This window comes from Mustela putorius, unplaced genomic scaffold, assembly GCF_011764305.1.
Source record: "Mustela putorius furo isolate JIRA1106 unplaced genomic scaffold, ASM1176430v1.1 tig00003896_pilon_pilon_pilon, whole genome shotgun sequence".
NCBI lineage: Eukaryota > Metazoa > Chordata > Mammalia > Carnivora > Mustelidae > Mustela > Mustela putorius.
In genome coordinates this window covers 13,259,750-13,274,403 of record NW_025422045.1, presented here as the reverse complement: position 1 = coordinate 13,274,403, position 14,654 = coordinate 13,259,750, and the positions used below count along the sequence as shown (strand labels likewise).

Sequence of the window (14,654 nt, the reverse complement as noted above, 5' to 3'; positions counted from 1 at the left end):
CCCCAGAGCTACTGAAGCCGAAGTCTGGGGGTGAAGCCCAAGATTTCTCATTCCTTATTAAGCTCTCTGGGTGAGCACTTAAGTGCCCCAAGAAGTATTTCCGGACAAAATGGCCCAAGTAGGACAGGACATAGGCAGACAGACACAGCGCCCTGTGCCTCAAGACACCTGTTTATTGGGGACACAACTCTGCGACAGGGATGACAGGAATCGTACCAAAAATAGCGACGTCTACAGGGCCCCTGAAGGGGCTAGAAGGGTACAGTGCCCCCCACCCCCACCCATTGTACAAAAATAAACTCTCACGCCTATGGACCAGCAAAGACTGGCAGAGCGGCTCCTCAACAGGGACACAACCCTCTGCCAGCCCTGGGACCCCGTTCTTTGATCCTCACCCCTGCCACTTCTAAGGCACTGTGACTCTCCCCTGGGCTGGGTGGGTAGCGCCCGCCCACCCTCCTACGCCCTCCACCCCCTCCACCTCTGGTCCGCCTGGGGCTGGGATATGGGTCCCACGCTGCCCCCTGCTGGCTGCTCTACCCAACTACCTCTAGCACTCCCCCGCTCCCGCGGGGTGAGCTCACTAAGCTAACCGCCCCTAAGAGGGCTCCCTACCGTTCTTGTCCTCCTAGCCCCGCCTCTCCTGCTCTCTGCAGCCCGGGGCCCTCCTCCCCTTCCTGAGGAGGACTGGGAGGGGTCTCTCCGGATTGTGCAGGGGCGTAAGGCGGGGACGCGTCGGCCTGGGGCGGCCTGCGGCCCCGAGCCCTGCGGCTGTGGTGCACTTGCAGGTGCAAGGCCATGAGCTCAGGGGCTCCCGTGGCGAAGGGGCAGAAGAGGCATCGGTGGAGGGCACCCCCCGGCCCAGCCTCGCCTCCCGGCCCCGCCCGCAGGGACAGGTCCAGGGGTTCGGCCTCACCGCCTCGCCCGTTGCGCAGGGTCCTCCCGGGACTGGCGGGCTTCCGACGGGACCCCGGCGCCGCGCTCGAAGGAGGCCGGGGGTTCGCCGCGCCCTCCACCCAGGTCGCAGGCTGCGGAGCCGCCTTGGCTCCCGACTGCTGTGCCGCACTCCGCTGGGAAGGGGGCGGCGGCTCTGGGGGTGGTCCGGGGCCCGCCCCACTCCTCTGCTCTCGGTGGTGGCGCTGCAGGTGATACTTCAGCGAGCCGGATTGGGTGCCCGCGTAGTCGCAGTGCGGACATTTGTAGGGGCGCTCGCCTGGTGAAAGGGGTGCGACAGGGTCACAGAAGCACGATCACCGCCGGCCCCACCCGCATTTCTCTCTTTGTACAGGCCCTTCTGGACCAGAAAAACATACCCCACCGCCTCTCATTTAACAGAGCAGCATTCCCCCAACCACCTCAACTGGCCATACTGCAGGCTGCGTTTCAGGCAGCGCTCTCTGTTCCTGCCCCTCAGTTCCCTCCCGACCACAGAGGCTGCCCCCCTCACCTGTGTGCACTCGAAGGTGCACTTTAAGGTGATGCGCTGAGCGGAAAGATTTTCCACAGAAGGGGCAATCCTTTCCTGTGGCTCCCCGGCCCCCTTCAGGCCGGGTCCCTCCAACCAACAGCCCATTCTCTTCTGCAACACACACGTTAAGGGAAGTCAGAAAGGCCCTTTGCCCTATCCCTATCAGGGCCACGCGTCCCACACCCACCCCTTAGGATTGCTTCCCCTGGGACCCCAGAAGGAAACAGTCTATTTGAGGGAAGCTGAGGAGTTGGATTTGTTGTGAGTTGTGCTATGCCCCTCGAAAAGTGGCCTCCAGGAGTGAAAACGAAATCGAGAGTAAGAGGTCCCTTTTAAAGAGGAGGGTAAGGAGGGCGGTGGTGGCGTCAGAATGGGCCCCGGATGTGGAAATCTTGGAGGGAAAAGACCCCTACATACCCTGCGTGGCGGTGGACCTTGCTTGGGTCCCCGCAGCAGACGCAGAGTGCCCTGGCCCCTCGCCTGGGCGCGGGTGCAGTGAAGCCAGAGGGCCCAACGCCCTGCTGCGGGCCCAAGTCTCCTCCTCTGCCTCCACCACCTCCTCTTCCTCCTCTGGCTCTTCCGCGCGATGCCGGCGAGCCCGGGCCGGAAGAGCAGAGGGCAGTGGGCGGAAGCTTCCGAAGCCGCGGCCAGCCCCAGGCTCGGCGCCCTCACCATTAGGCCGGGCCTCGCCAGCTCGCAGGCTCAGGTAGCCCAGGAGGCTCGGAGGCTCACGGCGCTCGGCGGGAGTGGGAGCCGGGGCCAAGAGGAGCGCGGGGCCCAGCGGCTCATAGGTCAGCAGGCCCAGGTCAGGAGGCTGGGGAGCCCGGGCAGCCCCGGAACCAGCCCCCGGGGCGCGCAGCGGCCCCAGCTTGCTGGCATGCACCTTCATGTGGTTCTTAAGGAACCAGGGCTCCTTGAAGCAGCGGCCACACACGGGACACGCATGATCGAAGGAGGCCTTGTGCTTGCGCATGTGGCCCTTCAGAAACCAGGACTGCGTAAAGCTCTGGCCACACACTTGACAGCGGAACTCCGGGGGCGCTGGGGGCTCCTCGGGAGCGGCGGGAGCGGGGGCAGGCGCTGCCTCACGTTCAGGCTCCGGCTCAGATTCTGGGACTGATCTGGGTTCAGGTTGGGGCGGAGGCTGAGGCTGGGGTGCAGCCGAGCTGGCCGCCAGGGGCCGCTCAGGAGCTCCGTGGGCCGTCAGGCTGTGATGCAGCAGCTCCTCCTCCTGGCTGGAACCAAAACTGCACAGGCCGCACTTCCAGGGCCTGTGCAGGATGTGCAGGTGGCGTTCGCGCTCCGCCGCGGTGCGAAATTTGCCTTTGCAGAAGGGGCAACGGAAGGCGGACGACGAAGGAGCCTGGGACCGCGCCAGGCCCTCAGTGGCAGGGGTGGACTGCATGCCCCCAGAACTTCGGGCTCTCCCCAGCCGGGCCTCGCGCAGTAGCGCGCGCTCCTCCAGCTCCAGCAACAGGCGTGCGGCGGGACTACGCGGACGCTCGGGCTGGTGCGTGCGCAGATGCGAGCGCAGCAGAGCCCGCTGCGCAGCGCGGTGGCCGCAGTGCGGGCACTGGAAGGCCTGGGCGCCTGGGTGCGCCCGCAGGTGCAAAGCCAAGATAGAGTTGAAGCGGAAGCGCTTCCCGCATACAGGGCAAGGGAAGCGTCTTTCCCCTGCGCGACTCTCGGACCAGCCCACTGCTCCCATCCCTGGAGACCCGGCGCTCACGCCTGGCCCGTTGGAGTAGCGCTGCAGATCCAGTTCGCCGTCGAAGGCGGGCGGTGAGGGCGCTAAATGGCCGCCCGGAACGCGGGGACGTGAGCCCTGTGGAGAAAGACCTGAGTAGAGCAAGGGGTTGAGAAGGGACAGCTGTGGGAAAAGCAAGGGCGTGTTAGGCCAGAACTCGAGGGAAGGTGGGTTGGGGCCTGAATCAGGAATACCGAGTGCCCTACCCACTCACCCTGAGGGAAGTGGGACATGAATGGGAATTGAGCTGTTGGGGCCACAGACAAAACTTCTAAGAGAGGTAGGGCAGGGAAGGAGTATAATCGGAAGTACTTGCAGGTTCAGGCCAGAGCTTCTTCACTCACCTCCATGGACCCCCTTCACATTCTTTGGTTCTGGGGAGTTCAGGGAAGAGGAGGAGGAAGAGCTGCTAGTGAAGGCAACAGGTGCTGAAGAGCTAAAGCAAGAGAGACAGGTTTGGAGGGAAAGATGAGTCCTGGTTTTCAGCAGTGGAAAGAGGCACCCCCACCCCCATACCCTTAGCAGCCATACTCTTGCAACCTATCCATTACCCTTCCTTGCACCCTGAGACAGGAAGGGGCTGCTCTCTTCAAAATTTTTACTCCTTGATTTGCCCAGCCCACAGGCTCCCTAACAACCAGGATGTCTTCCCCCAAAGTAGTAATTTTAAACTCCTAGTCCCAAACGACCACTACCATCTTTACCATCACCACCATCAGCACCACCATCACCACCCCCTGGTGGTAGAAACCATCACAGTATACCCCTCTCCCATTTAAGTCAGGCTATGCAGCTTGATGAGCAAACCGGGTGGGCCTGCCATGCCCCCCCAGTTATCCAAGTGAAACCAGTTGCTCTCAGACCCCTAACTGACCGATAAGCCAAACATCCTTCCACACTCCACAGTCCTTCCTTCTGGCCTTATCCTGTCTTTCTGTCTTTTCCCCCTCGTTCTCCCTCCCTCCGCCTGGATTCCTGATCCATTCATTTCCATTCATTACAGAGACTCATTCATGCATGGGAGAGAAACACCTCCCAGCAGCAGAGAGTCTGGAGACAGACAGAGGGGGAGGGGCATGAAGGGGGAGAGAGCCAGAGGGAGAGGGAATGAAGAGAGAGTTGGGGGAGGAGTGGAAGTTAAGGGGCCTGCTGGCCTGGGGAAGGGGTTAAAAACTACAAATAACAGATAGGATTCATCCCCGTGTTTCAAACCTTGGAGCCTGCAGTTTGACGGGGCATCTCAGCCCCTTTGTCCAGGGCTGTTCCGAGGCAGGCTTTCCTTCTCTCTGCAGGGGAGAGGCTCCCTCACACAAGAGGAGGATTACACTGGCTCTGAGCTCAAGAGGCTGGAGTGAGGGACGGGGGGCGGGGCTGGGCCATCTGCACAGATAGGGGCTCAGCACATGCTCTGAGCAGGAAAGGGTTAAAATTCTCCAGGCTGAAATTCCCTGGGCCTGGGATGTGCAGAGCTCCAGTTCTGAGGAAGGAGAAGAGCACTAAGAAGAAGCTGGGGGGGGGGGGGGTGCTCTCCTGATTCTAAGCTGCAGAGGTTAGTTAGCATTAGGACTTAGAGGCAACCCCAGAATTAACATTCATGGAAACAGGCCTGGGGAAGATGAGCAGAAGTCAGCCAGCCTACCTTCCTGCTTACATACAGAATTGTCTCCAGTTGAGCCTGGATGAATGTGGGCCTAACCTATTTTTTTGCCTGAGATAGAAAGAATATTTGAGATATAAAGAACTTCCATACAATAGGCATTGTGAAACTGAAATGGGTTACTGAGAAAGAAAAGGACTCAAGCGTTACTTTGCTTAAGGATCTTTAACAGAAGAGAACTGGGCCAGGAGTCAGCCCTGCTTATCAGCAAAGAGAAAAGGCTCTGGAGGTCCAAACCTTCTTTAATTTTTGACATTTAATGAATGTGAATGTGATAAGAATCCATAAAGGGGCAGGTACCTGTTACATGTGAAATCTGGGTTAAGGGAATTTTATTAACAGGAGGTTGACTGACAAAGTGTCCTCATCCAAGGGTCATTAAACAACCTCCACCACCACATTTAACATTTGTATTTCTGTAGCTCCAAATTAGGGCATCCACCATCATCTTCTGGATCCTCCAAACAAACCCCTTTCCTGGGACCAAGAGCCCAGCTAGGCTCCATGCATAGTGTCACAAAAGGTGATTTAAAGAGTAGGACTGAGGAGTGCAAGGCTATTGTGGGCCCAGTCTGACTATTAATAGCCCTGCAACCTTCAGTAAATCACTTAACCTCCCAGTTTACTCATCTGTAAAATAAGAAAGTTGGACTAATTTATATTAATGGTCCCATCCAGCTCAAAAATTTGTAGTTCTGAGTCACAGGACTCTTCTGGACCCCAGAGAGATTTTAAAAACAAATGGTCATCCCTTCAGTACCATGGAGAGTGCAGTGGGCTACCAGAGGAGCCACTTTGGCCACCTTGGCTCCGTACCATAGGAAGAGCTAGGAAGTGCTAGAGGGGCCACATTTGCCATTTTAGCACCACAGATAAAGCACTGAAAAAAGCTAGAGGATTTTTAAAAATTCCTATCTGGGAACTATGGAGGGGGATGGGGGACAGTGGTACCAGAGGAATTATTTTGGCCTTTTAGATGTCACTGAAAATAGATAAGTGTAATAGAAAATAGATGTAACTAGAAGAATTTTAATTAGCTATAAGGAGTGTCCTGACAGTTACAGTTTGTACATCCTGGAATGAGTTACTGAGGCATCGTATTTGGGTCCATCACATTCTGTTGCTCTCCTGGGGATTCCCGGAACATCCTGGTGTACAGCCAATCTGGTATATTCAGAGGAAGCAGATGGTGGGGGAGGAGGGGGGGAGGCTGGGAATACTGCATGGTCATAGCTGACTAACCTATGGGCACATATTCTGATTCTGAGAAGATTCTAGGGCCCCTAAAACTGCCTGTAGCACAGCAAGCAAAATACCTCATGGGAGGCTGACCTCATATATGAAGCAAGTAGAGTGCGAACAGGACAAAGCTTCCTCCACCAAAACAAAACAAAAACAGAAGACCTACTTTACACATAGCATTTTCCAGGATGGAAAAAAGTGATATACAAGAAGGCCTAAATTGAAGCTGAATTCCCAAACAGGGTTAAGTTTCCCTAGAGGGTAGCCTCAAATCAACAAAACCCACCTGGACACCTTCCTAGGCCCAGTCAAGACCTCCTGAGTCATCTCCATACCAAAGGAGGCCCCAGGCACCTGATCCCACTAGTGTTTTGTTTTGTTTTGTTTTCAACAGAAAAGAGCACTAACAGGGTCCAAGAGCTATGAACCAGCTTGGAACCCACAGCATGCATGTATTGCCTGTGGGCAATAATCACAGAGTTTTCTATAGTTAGGCCCTAAACACCATCCACGAGATTTGGCCAGACAGGAGTACTGACCTACTTTCCGCCCTCACTGGGAATCAGGGGTTATCTGGCCCTTGTTTGGGTTCTATAGGGATACAGAGCCAGGGATAGGGATCGGAAATCGTTCCAAAGCAACAGGCCAATTATTTTTGTGTGCTAGGAAAGCTGGTGGGGAAGGGCGTGTGGACCATCAACCTTACTGCTTTAGGGAGGGCTGGAAGGGTTGGTGAGAAGACTTAGAAACAAGGACAGGTACACAGAAGCATTTGCTGCCTGAAGGACCTCAAACCCATGGTTCAAAAGTTTTTAGGGTCAAAGTGTAAGAGGCAAGGATTCAGGACTTCTGAGGTATAGTTGTGATGAAGCCTCTGTCACTGGTCTTTTCTATTATTTGATGCTCTTCCCCCTGTAGAGAATCCCACACCTCTGGAGTCTGCTACCAATTATGATTAACGCTGCACAAGATGAGGTAAGAAAGAAAAGGGGCTTCTTAGGTGGTCTAGAATCAAGACCACTTTTATCGCAAGTACATGCCAGTAGCTCACTTTCATGGTCTCCTATCCATGGCCCTTTGAACCTCACTGCTCAGGGAGTTCCTCTAAACTGACCCCACATCACAGCACGCCCATCTTTTACACTGAGTTCTTGGTAAAGCCTCCTTCCTCCATCCTCACTGTCCTGATTTGGGGGCATGGCACCTCAATCATTGACTCCAAATGTGCAGCAGGAGACAAGAGGAAGGTACACCTGCTGACCTATTGCCACCCCACCATGGTGAATCTTATTTCCCAGGCATGTCCCAACTTGACCCCTCTTCTGAAAGTTCTAGAGGACCTTGATTTGGGGGAGGGGGCATGGCGCCAGCCCTAAGTCCCCTTAACTGGAGCTGACCCTAGAAAGGTCAGAGTCTTAGCACCCATATGAGTCTCAGTCCTCAGATTAGGGGGTGGGGGTAGGCAGGAGAGCCTCTGGGAAAATCTCCCTCCCAGAAGTAGGTTGGCAAGTAGGGCAGGACCTGTGATCCTGCAGAAGAGATTCTTCCAGCAGCACCCCAGTCCCCTCCCGGGGAAGATAAGCTAGAAGGATGATGGGGGGCAGGGTTGGGAGATTGGGAGGCCAAGGCTCAGCTACCCCGGCCCGGAGAACAAAAGCTGAGTTGCAGCCGCCTCCGCCGCTGCTGCCGCCGGCCGAGCTCTTTGTGACACTTTGTTTGGGACGCAGAGAGGGAAGCACCCCCCATCCTCTCCCCTCCCCCATCCCCGCTCCGGGAGAGTTTGGGTCCCTTCCCCCTCTCCCATCAGCCCTACCTGAGCCGGGGGGCGCTCATCCACTCAGGCTCCCGGCTCGGCCGCCTTGCACCCCCAGGCCCCTCGCGCCCTGCCTTCGGGCCCCTACAAAGACGTCCGCACCACCACCCCCCCGTTGGCCTTTCCCCTTTGGTGTACGCTTTCCCGGCTCCCCCACCTGGCCCCCCCCTCCCTCGAGGCCCCCCAGCTATCCCGGCTTCCGAGGCCGCCGCCCCCACCCCGCCCCCCCAGGAGCTCTGGGCGAAGTTTGCTTGGGGCCGAGCCGGCGCCCCTCCCCCGCCCCCGCCCCCTGCACCTGCTCCGAGCCGGGCGCGCGGAGCGGGCCCCCCCTCCGGGTGGGGGGGAGGGGGCCGGGGGCGGGGGCCGGGTGGCGGAGGGGGGGGCCGGGAGTGGGGGGAGCGGCTACTCACGAGCCCCGGGCGGGCGGCGGCGGAGCGGGCGGCGGCGGCGGCGGCGGGCGGCGGGCCGGCGGCGCGGGCGTCAGCGTTACGTGGGGCCGGGGGAGATGCGCCGGGCCCCGGCCCCCCCGCCCCCGGCCCGGCCCCCGCCCCCTCCCCGGTCCCCCGCCCCCGGCCCTGGCCCGCATTGTGTGCGGCGGGAGGCGGCCCGGCCATTAGCATGCGGGGGGCGGCGCGGCGGGGCTGGGAGCCGCGCGGGAGCGGGAGCGGGGCTCTGGCTCCGGGGACAGGGAGCTGGGGACCCCGGGAGCCGCGAGAGGCGGCCGCCAGGGGCGGGGTACGGGCAGTTTGGAGACGGGGGGCGCTGTCGGAGGGAGGGAGGGAGGGAGCGGGGGTGGGACGCACAGACGATTCCAACAGGAGACTGGAAGAGATTTTGAAAGGTCATCTCGTCCTTCCCCCAGCCTCCAAGCTGGACTGCCCCTCCCACCCTAAACCCGGACATACCAGGGAAGGAGTTGGCTCTGCCGCTCTTTCTGCCCCAACATGCACAGACTCGGGAAGTTCTTCCTGGGGTTTTATCTCAAAGCCTCTCCCTTACAATTTCTGTCTCTCTTTTTGGGGAGGAGGAGGAGGGGCGATTATAGAGATAGTTAATGTCTGCCGTATAAGAAACATTATTAAAGTTACTCTTCGGTCCTTTCTGTTCTTGATAAACAAATCCCACTCCTTCCTCTAGAATTCTCTTTCCCATTCCTTAAGTCACTTTAATGGCTCTTCAATACAACAAATATTTACTGATTGCTTACCGAGTACCAGGCACTATGCTTAGCACTGTGGGGGATGAGCAGATGAGGGGCTTGTAGAACCTTCCTATGAGCAGTTTGTAATCTAGACAGGGGCTACAAATTTGTAAGTAGTATACTCAGGTTTAATAAATATTGACGGAATGCCTGTTCACATATTTAATAGTATAGAATCCTTACAATAACACTCTGAAATATAATCAGTCTGCATTTACAGGTAAGGAAAATGAAGCTAAAGAGTCTCTTTCCACTGTCCTACCAGCTCAGGGATCCTCAAAGCAAGCCTAACTTCACATTCTGTCAGGCCACTGCTTACCAAATAAAATTAATGCACATGGGGGCCGAGGCAGGAACAGACCCACAACTTTTCCGGATCTCCTTAAATGTGTTTCGCACTCCCCAGGAAAGAAGAGTGGACACAGTGATCAGATGAGTGTTGGCCCAGCAGTGAGTAGAACCTAAGTGTCTTTCAAAGGACCACTAGACCCCTGCCTGTCAGTACTAACTCCCAGGAGTCTTCTGGCTCAGTCTTCTACCATCAGTAATAAATATGATAAGAGTTACTAACAATTATTGAGCAAGTAGGTGTTAGGTACTGGGCTGAGCTAGTTCTTTGCATTTTCTCTTTTAATACTCAAGGTAACCCCTTGAGTATTGTATTGAGATCAGTATTATTAACTTCCCTTTATAGATAAGGAAACAGAGATTAAGGAACTTACCCAAGGTCATTCCAGTAGATCTGGGATTTGAACATAAGTCTGGTTTTCTCCAGATCTCAGGCTCTGCACCTTTCCTATTTTTAATTCATAAGGTATATATTCAAGCCCAGCTCATTTAAATAAGCCTTTAGTATATGGGCCTCATGCACATCAGTGTGACCGTATCCCACCAGAGATGGCTACTAAGTGCCCACCATGAGCCAACAACCACTCACAGTCATATTATTAGCCCCCTTTATATCACTCAGTTTAGGCAAACTGAGGTTTAAATAGGTAGAATATTCAAGGTCACACAGCTGAGAAAGTGACAGAGCTGAGATCCTAGTCCAGGTCAGCCTGACTGCAAGGCAACCTGTATCTCTCAAAAATGTTCTTTGGTATGGTAGTGTCCTTCCCAAGACTGGCCATTTGGGGACTATTTTCTGTACATATCTAGCAGCAAATTAACACTGTAACACTAAAAAAATCCCTGCTATAAGTAGGGATCCCCATCTACTTTAGTGTCCAATCCAGAGTAAATCCTTTAAGAAAGGAAGAAGAGAGGAGAAACCGTCCAGAAAGTGAGACAGGAAACCAGGGGAATTAAACCTTGCCTGGTCTTGAGACAACACTGCAAGTGGTAATGACAGGGGACCAATTCAGACAGTAATATGGGATATCCCTATATTACAGGTAATTTGAGGAGGAAGCAAAAAAAGGAGAAAATTAGATGGAAATGGGGGAAACTGGGACCCAGAGTGGTAGTGTCCACTGGGATGAGGTGAGCAATCAGAAGAGGACCCTGGATGGGCAGAGAGGGCAGCAATGGGAAATGGGAACAGCAATGAACAAAAGGCAGCAATGGGAAAGAGGGACAGAGTAAGGTAGGGTGGGGCGTCTTATAGAATGAACTGAGGCTGGTCTGCCCATAGCCACTCCCTGGATCCTTAGGCATTCTGGGGACCTTTGCCCCACCACTCCCGGCCCCGACAGCCTGTCTCTGCCAAGACAAGTTTGTCGTCCTCGTCGTCGTCTGCTCTGAGCTACTGGACCCTGCCAGGAGCTTCAGGCCCGGCTGGGTCCCATCCTTTTGGAGTAGCACCTTCAGACTAGGTAGGTCTGAGGCCCTGAGCCTCAACTCCCCGGATTTTGGAAGCAGATAAAGGGACAGCTGAAAGAGATGTTGCTCCATATCCTATCTCCTGATAGGTGCCATAATGCCTTTCTCCCAGCCTAGAAAGCACCAAACTCCAGTCAGCGGAGCCATGGAGGAGAGAGCTGCTCAGCGGGAGCAGGAAAGACCCAGTCTTCGTCTGGAAAAGCTACAGCACTGGGCAAAGCACAGGCAGAGCGGGCACCTCTTGGTGCTAGCGGTGAGGCCAGGCTGTCCCACCCAGAGCTTCAGCATGTCCAGTTGTAACCCAGTTCAGTTCTATTGAATTAGGGAGCACCCACCCCGTGCCTGAAACTGCTAGCCTCTGAGTGGGAGGAGGGTGGAAAAAACATAGCATAATGAAGCAAGACTCTTAATCCCCAATTAGCTTCCATTATGTGGGGAAAACACATATGTAAGTAACCAGACTTGGACAGACTTGAGGCAGAAAAAGTTAATACCCCATTCTTTCACTTGACCTTGGCTGACTACTTCCCACCAACGGGCATTCCTCCCAATTGCTGATCTCTAGATCCCCTTCAACTACCCTATGTCTGGCCTCCAGGTGAGCCAGCTATGGCTGGCAGTGGCTGTGGTGCCCTTTGCTATCTCTGTTGCCTGCCTGAACTCTGCCTGTCACATGGCCACAGCACTGCCACTTGGGCCTGGAGCATTGGTAAGACACACCACAAGGAAGGGTGGAAGGAAGGTCCTGGAGGCCCTCCTTAATGGGCCAGAGTGCAACACTTGCCTTTCTCACCATTCAGGGTCTCCTCACTGCGATTGTCACTCTTGAGCTGCGCAGAGCACCCCGCCTCTGGAAGGTGAGAGGGGAAGAGAATGCAGCACTGTTCTCCCACACACACCCCAACACACACACACACACACACACACACACACACACACACACGCCACTCAGCCCAGGAAGTGACTAAATGTTAACCAATCCTGTCAGCTCCCTGCCCCTGACTGGCCTAAAAAACTGAGGAGGGAAAGCAAGAAATTAGAGGGCTCATGGTCCTGCTTGGAGGTGGAGGAATAGGAGCTGAGTTTTGTTTGGGGGCTTTGCTGCAGGTGGGGCTTGGAGCAGCAATCAGTCCCCTAGGCTGGGCAGGGTTGAGCTGGTTCATTGGCAGGTGCAGGCCATGATGATACTCAACATCTTCAGTCTGATCTTGGGCTTCATCGTTGTGGTGGTCGACGTGATGAAGACAGCCTTGGGGGCTGCCTCAGCTGCCCCCTCCCAGGTATGGGTGAATAAAGGAGAAGGTAGGAGAATGAAGAGATGAAGAGGAAAAGGGGCAGGGGTAAACAGGTGCTGGGTTCCCTGTAGCATCCTCATCCCTGTCTACCTGCAGCAGGCTGGCTTGCTGGCGGTGGAGCTAGGCACTGAGGCCTTCACCCTAGGGGGAGTGCTGGTCTCGGCATACTCACTCTTCCTGCTGAGCCAGAGGAAGCCAGGATGCTGCAGGAACCGGAGTCTGCTCTACCAGGAGCTGCAGGAGGTATCCAGGGCAGGGAGGAAAGTATGGAGCAGTTCACTAGCAGCTGATTTTTTTACTGGCTATACTGGTCAGTGGCACTTAAGAGAAAACAGGGTTGGTGGGGGCTGAGCGGGAGAAGGGGTCATAGCCAGAAACTGATTGGTTTTCTGTTTTTAGATATTTATTCCCCAGTGTTGAGTAAGAGGTAACTGGGTATCTAAATGGCTGAGATTAGAAATGTGGGAGAGCATTAGGAAGCTGCCTAAATATTGGAAGAACTATGGGAACAAGAGTAAATGGAAGAAAAGGAGTAAGTTGTTTCTGTCTGGGATTCCTCCTTTCTCACCCTTACAGTTTGCTCCCCTCACAACTGTCTGGCTTTTAGGGTCTGTCTGAGTTGGAGGAAGTTGCTGCTTTGGAGAATGGTACCACCGTGGCCAGCACAGCAAATGCAACAAATGAGTAAGCTAGCAAGGGCAGGCAAGCAACTCCTGCTCCACTAACCTGGCAAAGGGCGTTGTCCAGGCCCTCCTGCCCCCCACCACACAAAACTCGGAAGCTAGATGGAGTCCTCTGAGACCTACATGAAGTCCGGTGGAGTGCCTTCAGTTTTCATCCAGACTAGGCCCCTTGCTCTTCCCTTCCCCACAAGAGGAAGCTATACCTAAACCGGAGCCTTCCCTGAAAGGGAAAAGCTGCCCTCCTGCAGGACATCCTTAAACCAATTTTCAGCTGTACCCACTTCCTTCCATCTTTCCCCTCCATACCCATCGCCTCCCCATACAGCTTCACATCTGCCTCGTCTCACTACTTTCTCTTCTTTCCACCTCTCACAATCCCATCCAAATCCAAGCCCGGGGTCCCGCACAAGCCCATTCTCAGAAATCAGTTCACGGGTGCTTTAGTTTTCTCCCTTCGAGCCGGTTCCTTTCTACTCTAACGAAGACTACAAGTCCCGGGATACCCCGCTGCCCCCGTGGCCTGATGGGAAATAAAGAGCCTTCCCTCTGGGATGGGGGCGCTGTACATCTGCTGAGTGACGCGAGGCGCTGGAAGTCGGGGCCTAGCCGAGCGTTTCCTCGGACGCGACCACTGGCCCCGCGTGCGGGGAGGCGCCAGGCGGGTTATCCCGCGCGGGGGCGCCGCCGCCCCACCCACGGCAGCTGATCGCTGACTGTGGGTCCACAGGCCTCCCTCTGGCAGCTTCGGGGACCGGCAGGGGCTGGGGCTGGCCCTCGGCAGAGCTGGGTTTCCCAAATGGTGTCGCTGCGCCCCCTCCCACAGAGCCCAAATCCAAAGTCCTGAGACTTGGAGCGCGCGCGAGAAAGGGGTTGGAGATGATGAGTCAGAAGCCCGGGGCCCTTGTCGTCCCCCTCCCTCGGGGCCCAGGTGCCGGACGAGGACAGGCTCGCAGGGCAGACGGGTGGATTGAGCAGGAAGAGGAAGGGACGCGGCGACCCGAGCTAACACTTTCCCGCCTCTTGCGAGCACGCCGGTGTTACGAGACCGCGTTGCCGCCACCCTTTCTCTCCCAAGGCGGGAGCGGGACTGCGCAGGCTCAGCCTCAGCCTCTCGGCTGCCCCGCGGACCTTTGATCCCGGCTGCGGTCTGGTCCTGAAGCTCTGGTTGGGCTCAACCCCCACTGTTTCTGACCTTTGCACGTGTGCAAAGATGACAAGCTCGAGTGGGCTTTAGAAAAGCCCAGGGAAACTGGGAGACCCAGTAGCACCAGCCGGGCAGCTTACTAGCCGCTAGAGAAACTAGAAATTGACCACAGCTGGAGTACTAAGAGAACTCACCCCAAATTCACACAGGGCCCAGGATGGGTGTGCGCCTCACACTCATTTTTGTTCCCACTTGAGAAGGCTTCTTTCCCTAGAGAATGCTGCTTTTCCGGACTTAGCCAAGCCCAGGCATCAGTGAGGAAAGAGCGCGGCCTGGCTGCCTTGCCCTGACATTGCAGTGGTGCCAGCGGCAGAGCTCCTGTTTGTGACACCTTGGGAGTGGTAATAGTCGCCCTATGACAAGGTTGTGTGAGTACTAGTGGGTGGAGACAGTTCTGGAATTAGGCTCTTGAATGGAGAAAACAAGATCTGGGCCTCCCCCTTCTCCTCCCAGTCTAACTGCCCGAATAATGCAGAGCTGATGTGTGCAAGACTCAGAAAATAATTTTCTTCAAAGTGGGAAG

General features: G+C 55.7%; 2 protein-coding genes across 7 annotated transcripts; one reads left to right on the top strand and one right to left on the bottom strand.

Annotated features, from left to right (window-relative positions):
• Positions 1-131: 131 nt before the first annotated feature.
• Positions 132-14,436, bottom strand: ZNF219 (zinc finger protein 219). 5 transcript variants are annotated; one of them, XM_004758561.3, is made up of 5 exons: positions 14,266-14,436; positions 3,560-3,651; positions 1,886-3,293; positions 1,448-1,579; positions 132-1,213 (listed from the first exon to the last, which is right to left on the bottom strand). In XM_004758561.3, the coding sequence occupies exons 2-5, from the start codon at positions 3,563-3,565 to the stop codon at positions 612-614; spliced, it is 2,148 nt and encodes a 715-aa protein (XP_004758618.1). In that variant the 5' UTR covers positions 3,566-3,651; positions 14,266-14,436; the 3' UTR covers positions 132-611. The 5 variants fall into 5 exon arrangements, with proteins under 5 accessions (XP_004758618.1, XP_004758619.1, XP_044923509.1 ...); XM_004758562.3 differs by lacking the exon at positions 14,266-14,436 and adding an exon at positions 8,833-9,004; XM_045067574.1 differs by lacking the exon at positions 14,266-14,436 and adding an exon at positions 8,338-8,720.
• Positions 10,722-13,492, top strand: TMEM253 (transmembrane protein 253). Of its 2 annotated transcripts, XM_045067576.1 has the most exons (7): positions 10,736-10,942; positions 11,062-11,202; positions 11,548-11,658; positions 11,750-11,806; positions 12,119-12,229; positions 12,341-12,487; positions 12,852-13,492. In XM_045067576.1, exons 2-7 carry the CDS (start codon positions 11,095-11,097, stop codon positions 12,930-12,932), a joined length of 615 nt encoding a protein of 204 aa, XP_044923511.1. In that variant the 5' UTR covers positions 10,736-10,942; positions 11,062-11,094; the 3' UTR covers positions 12,933-13,492. The 2 variants fall into 2 exon arrangements, with proteins under 2 accessions (XP_044923510.1, XP_044923511.1); XM_045067575.1 differs by having other exon boundaries at positions 10,722-10,942; positions 12,341-13,492.
• Positions 14,437-14,654: the final 218 nt, after the last annotated feature.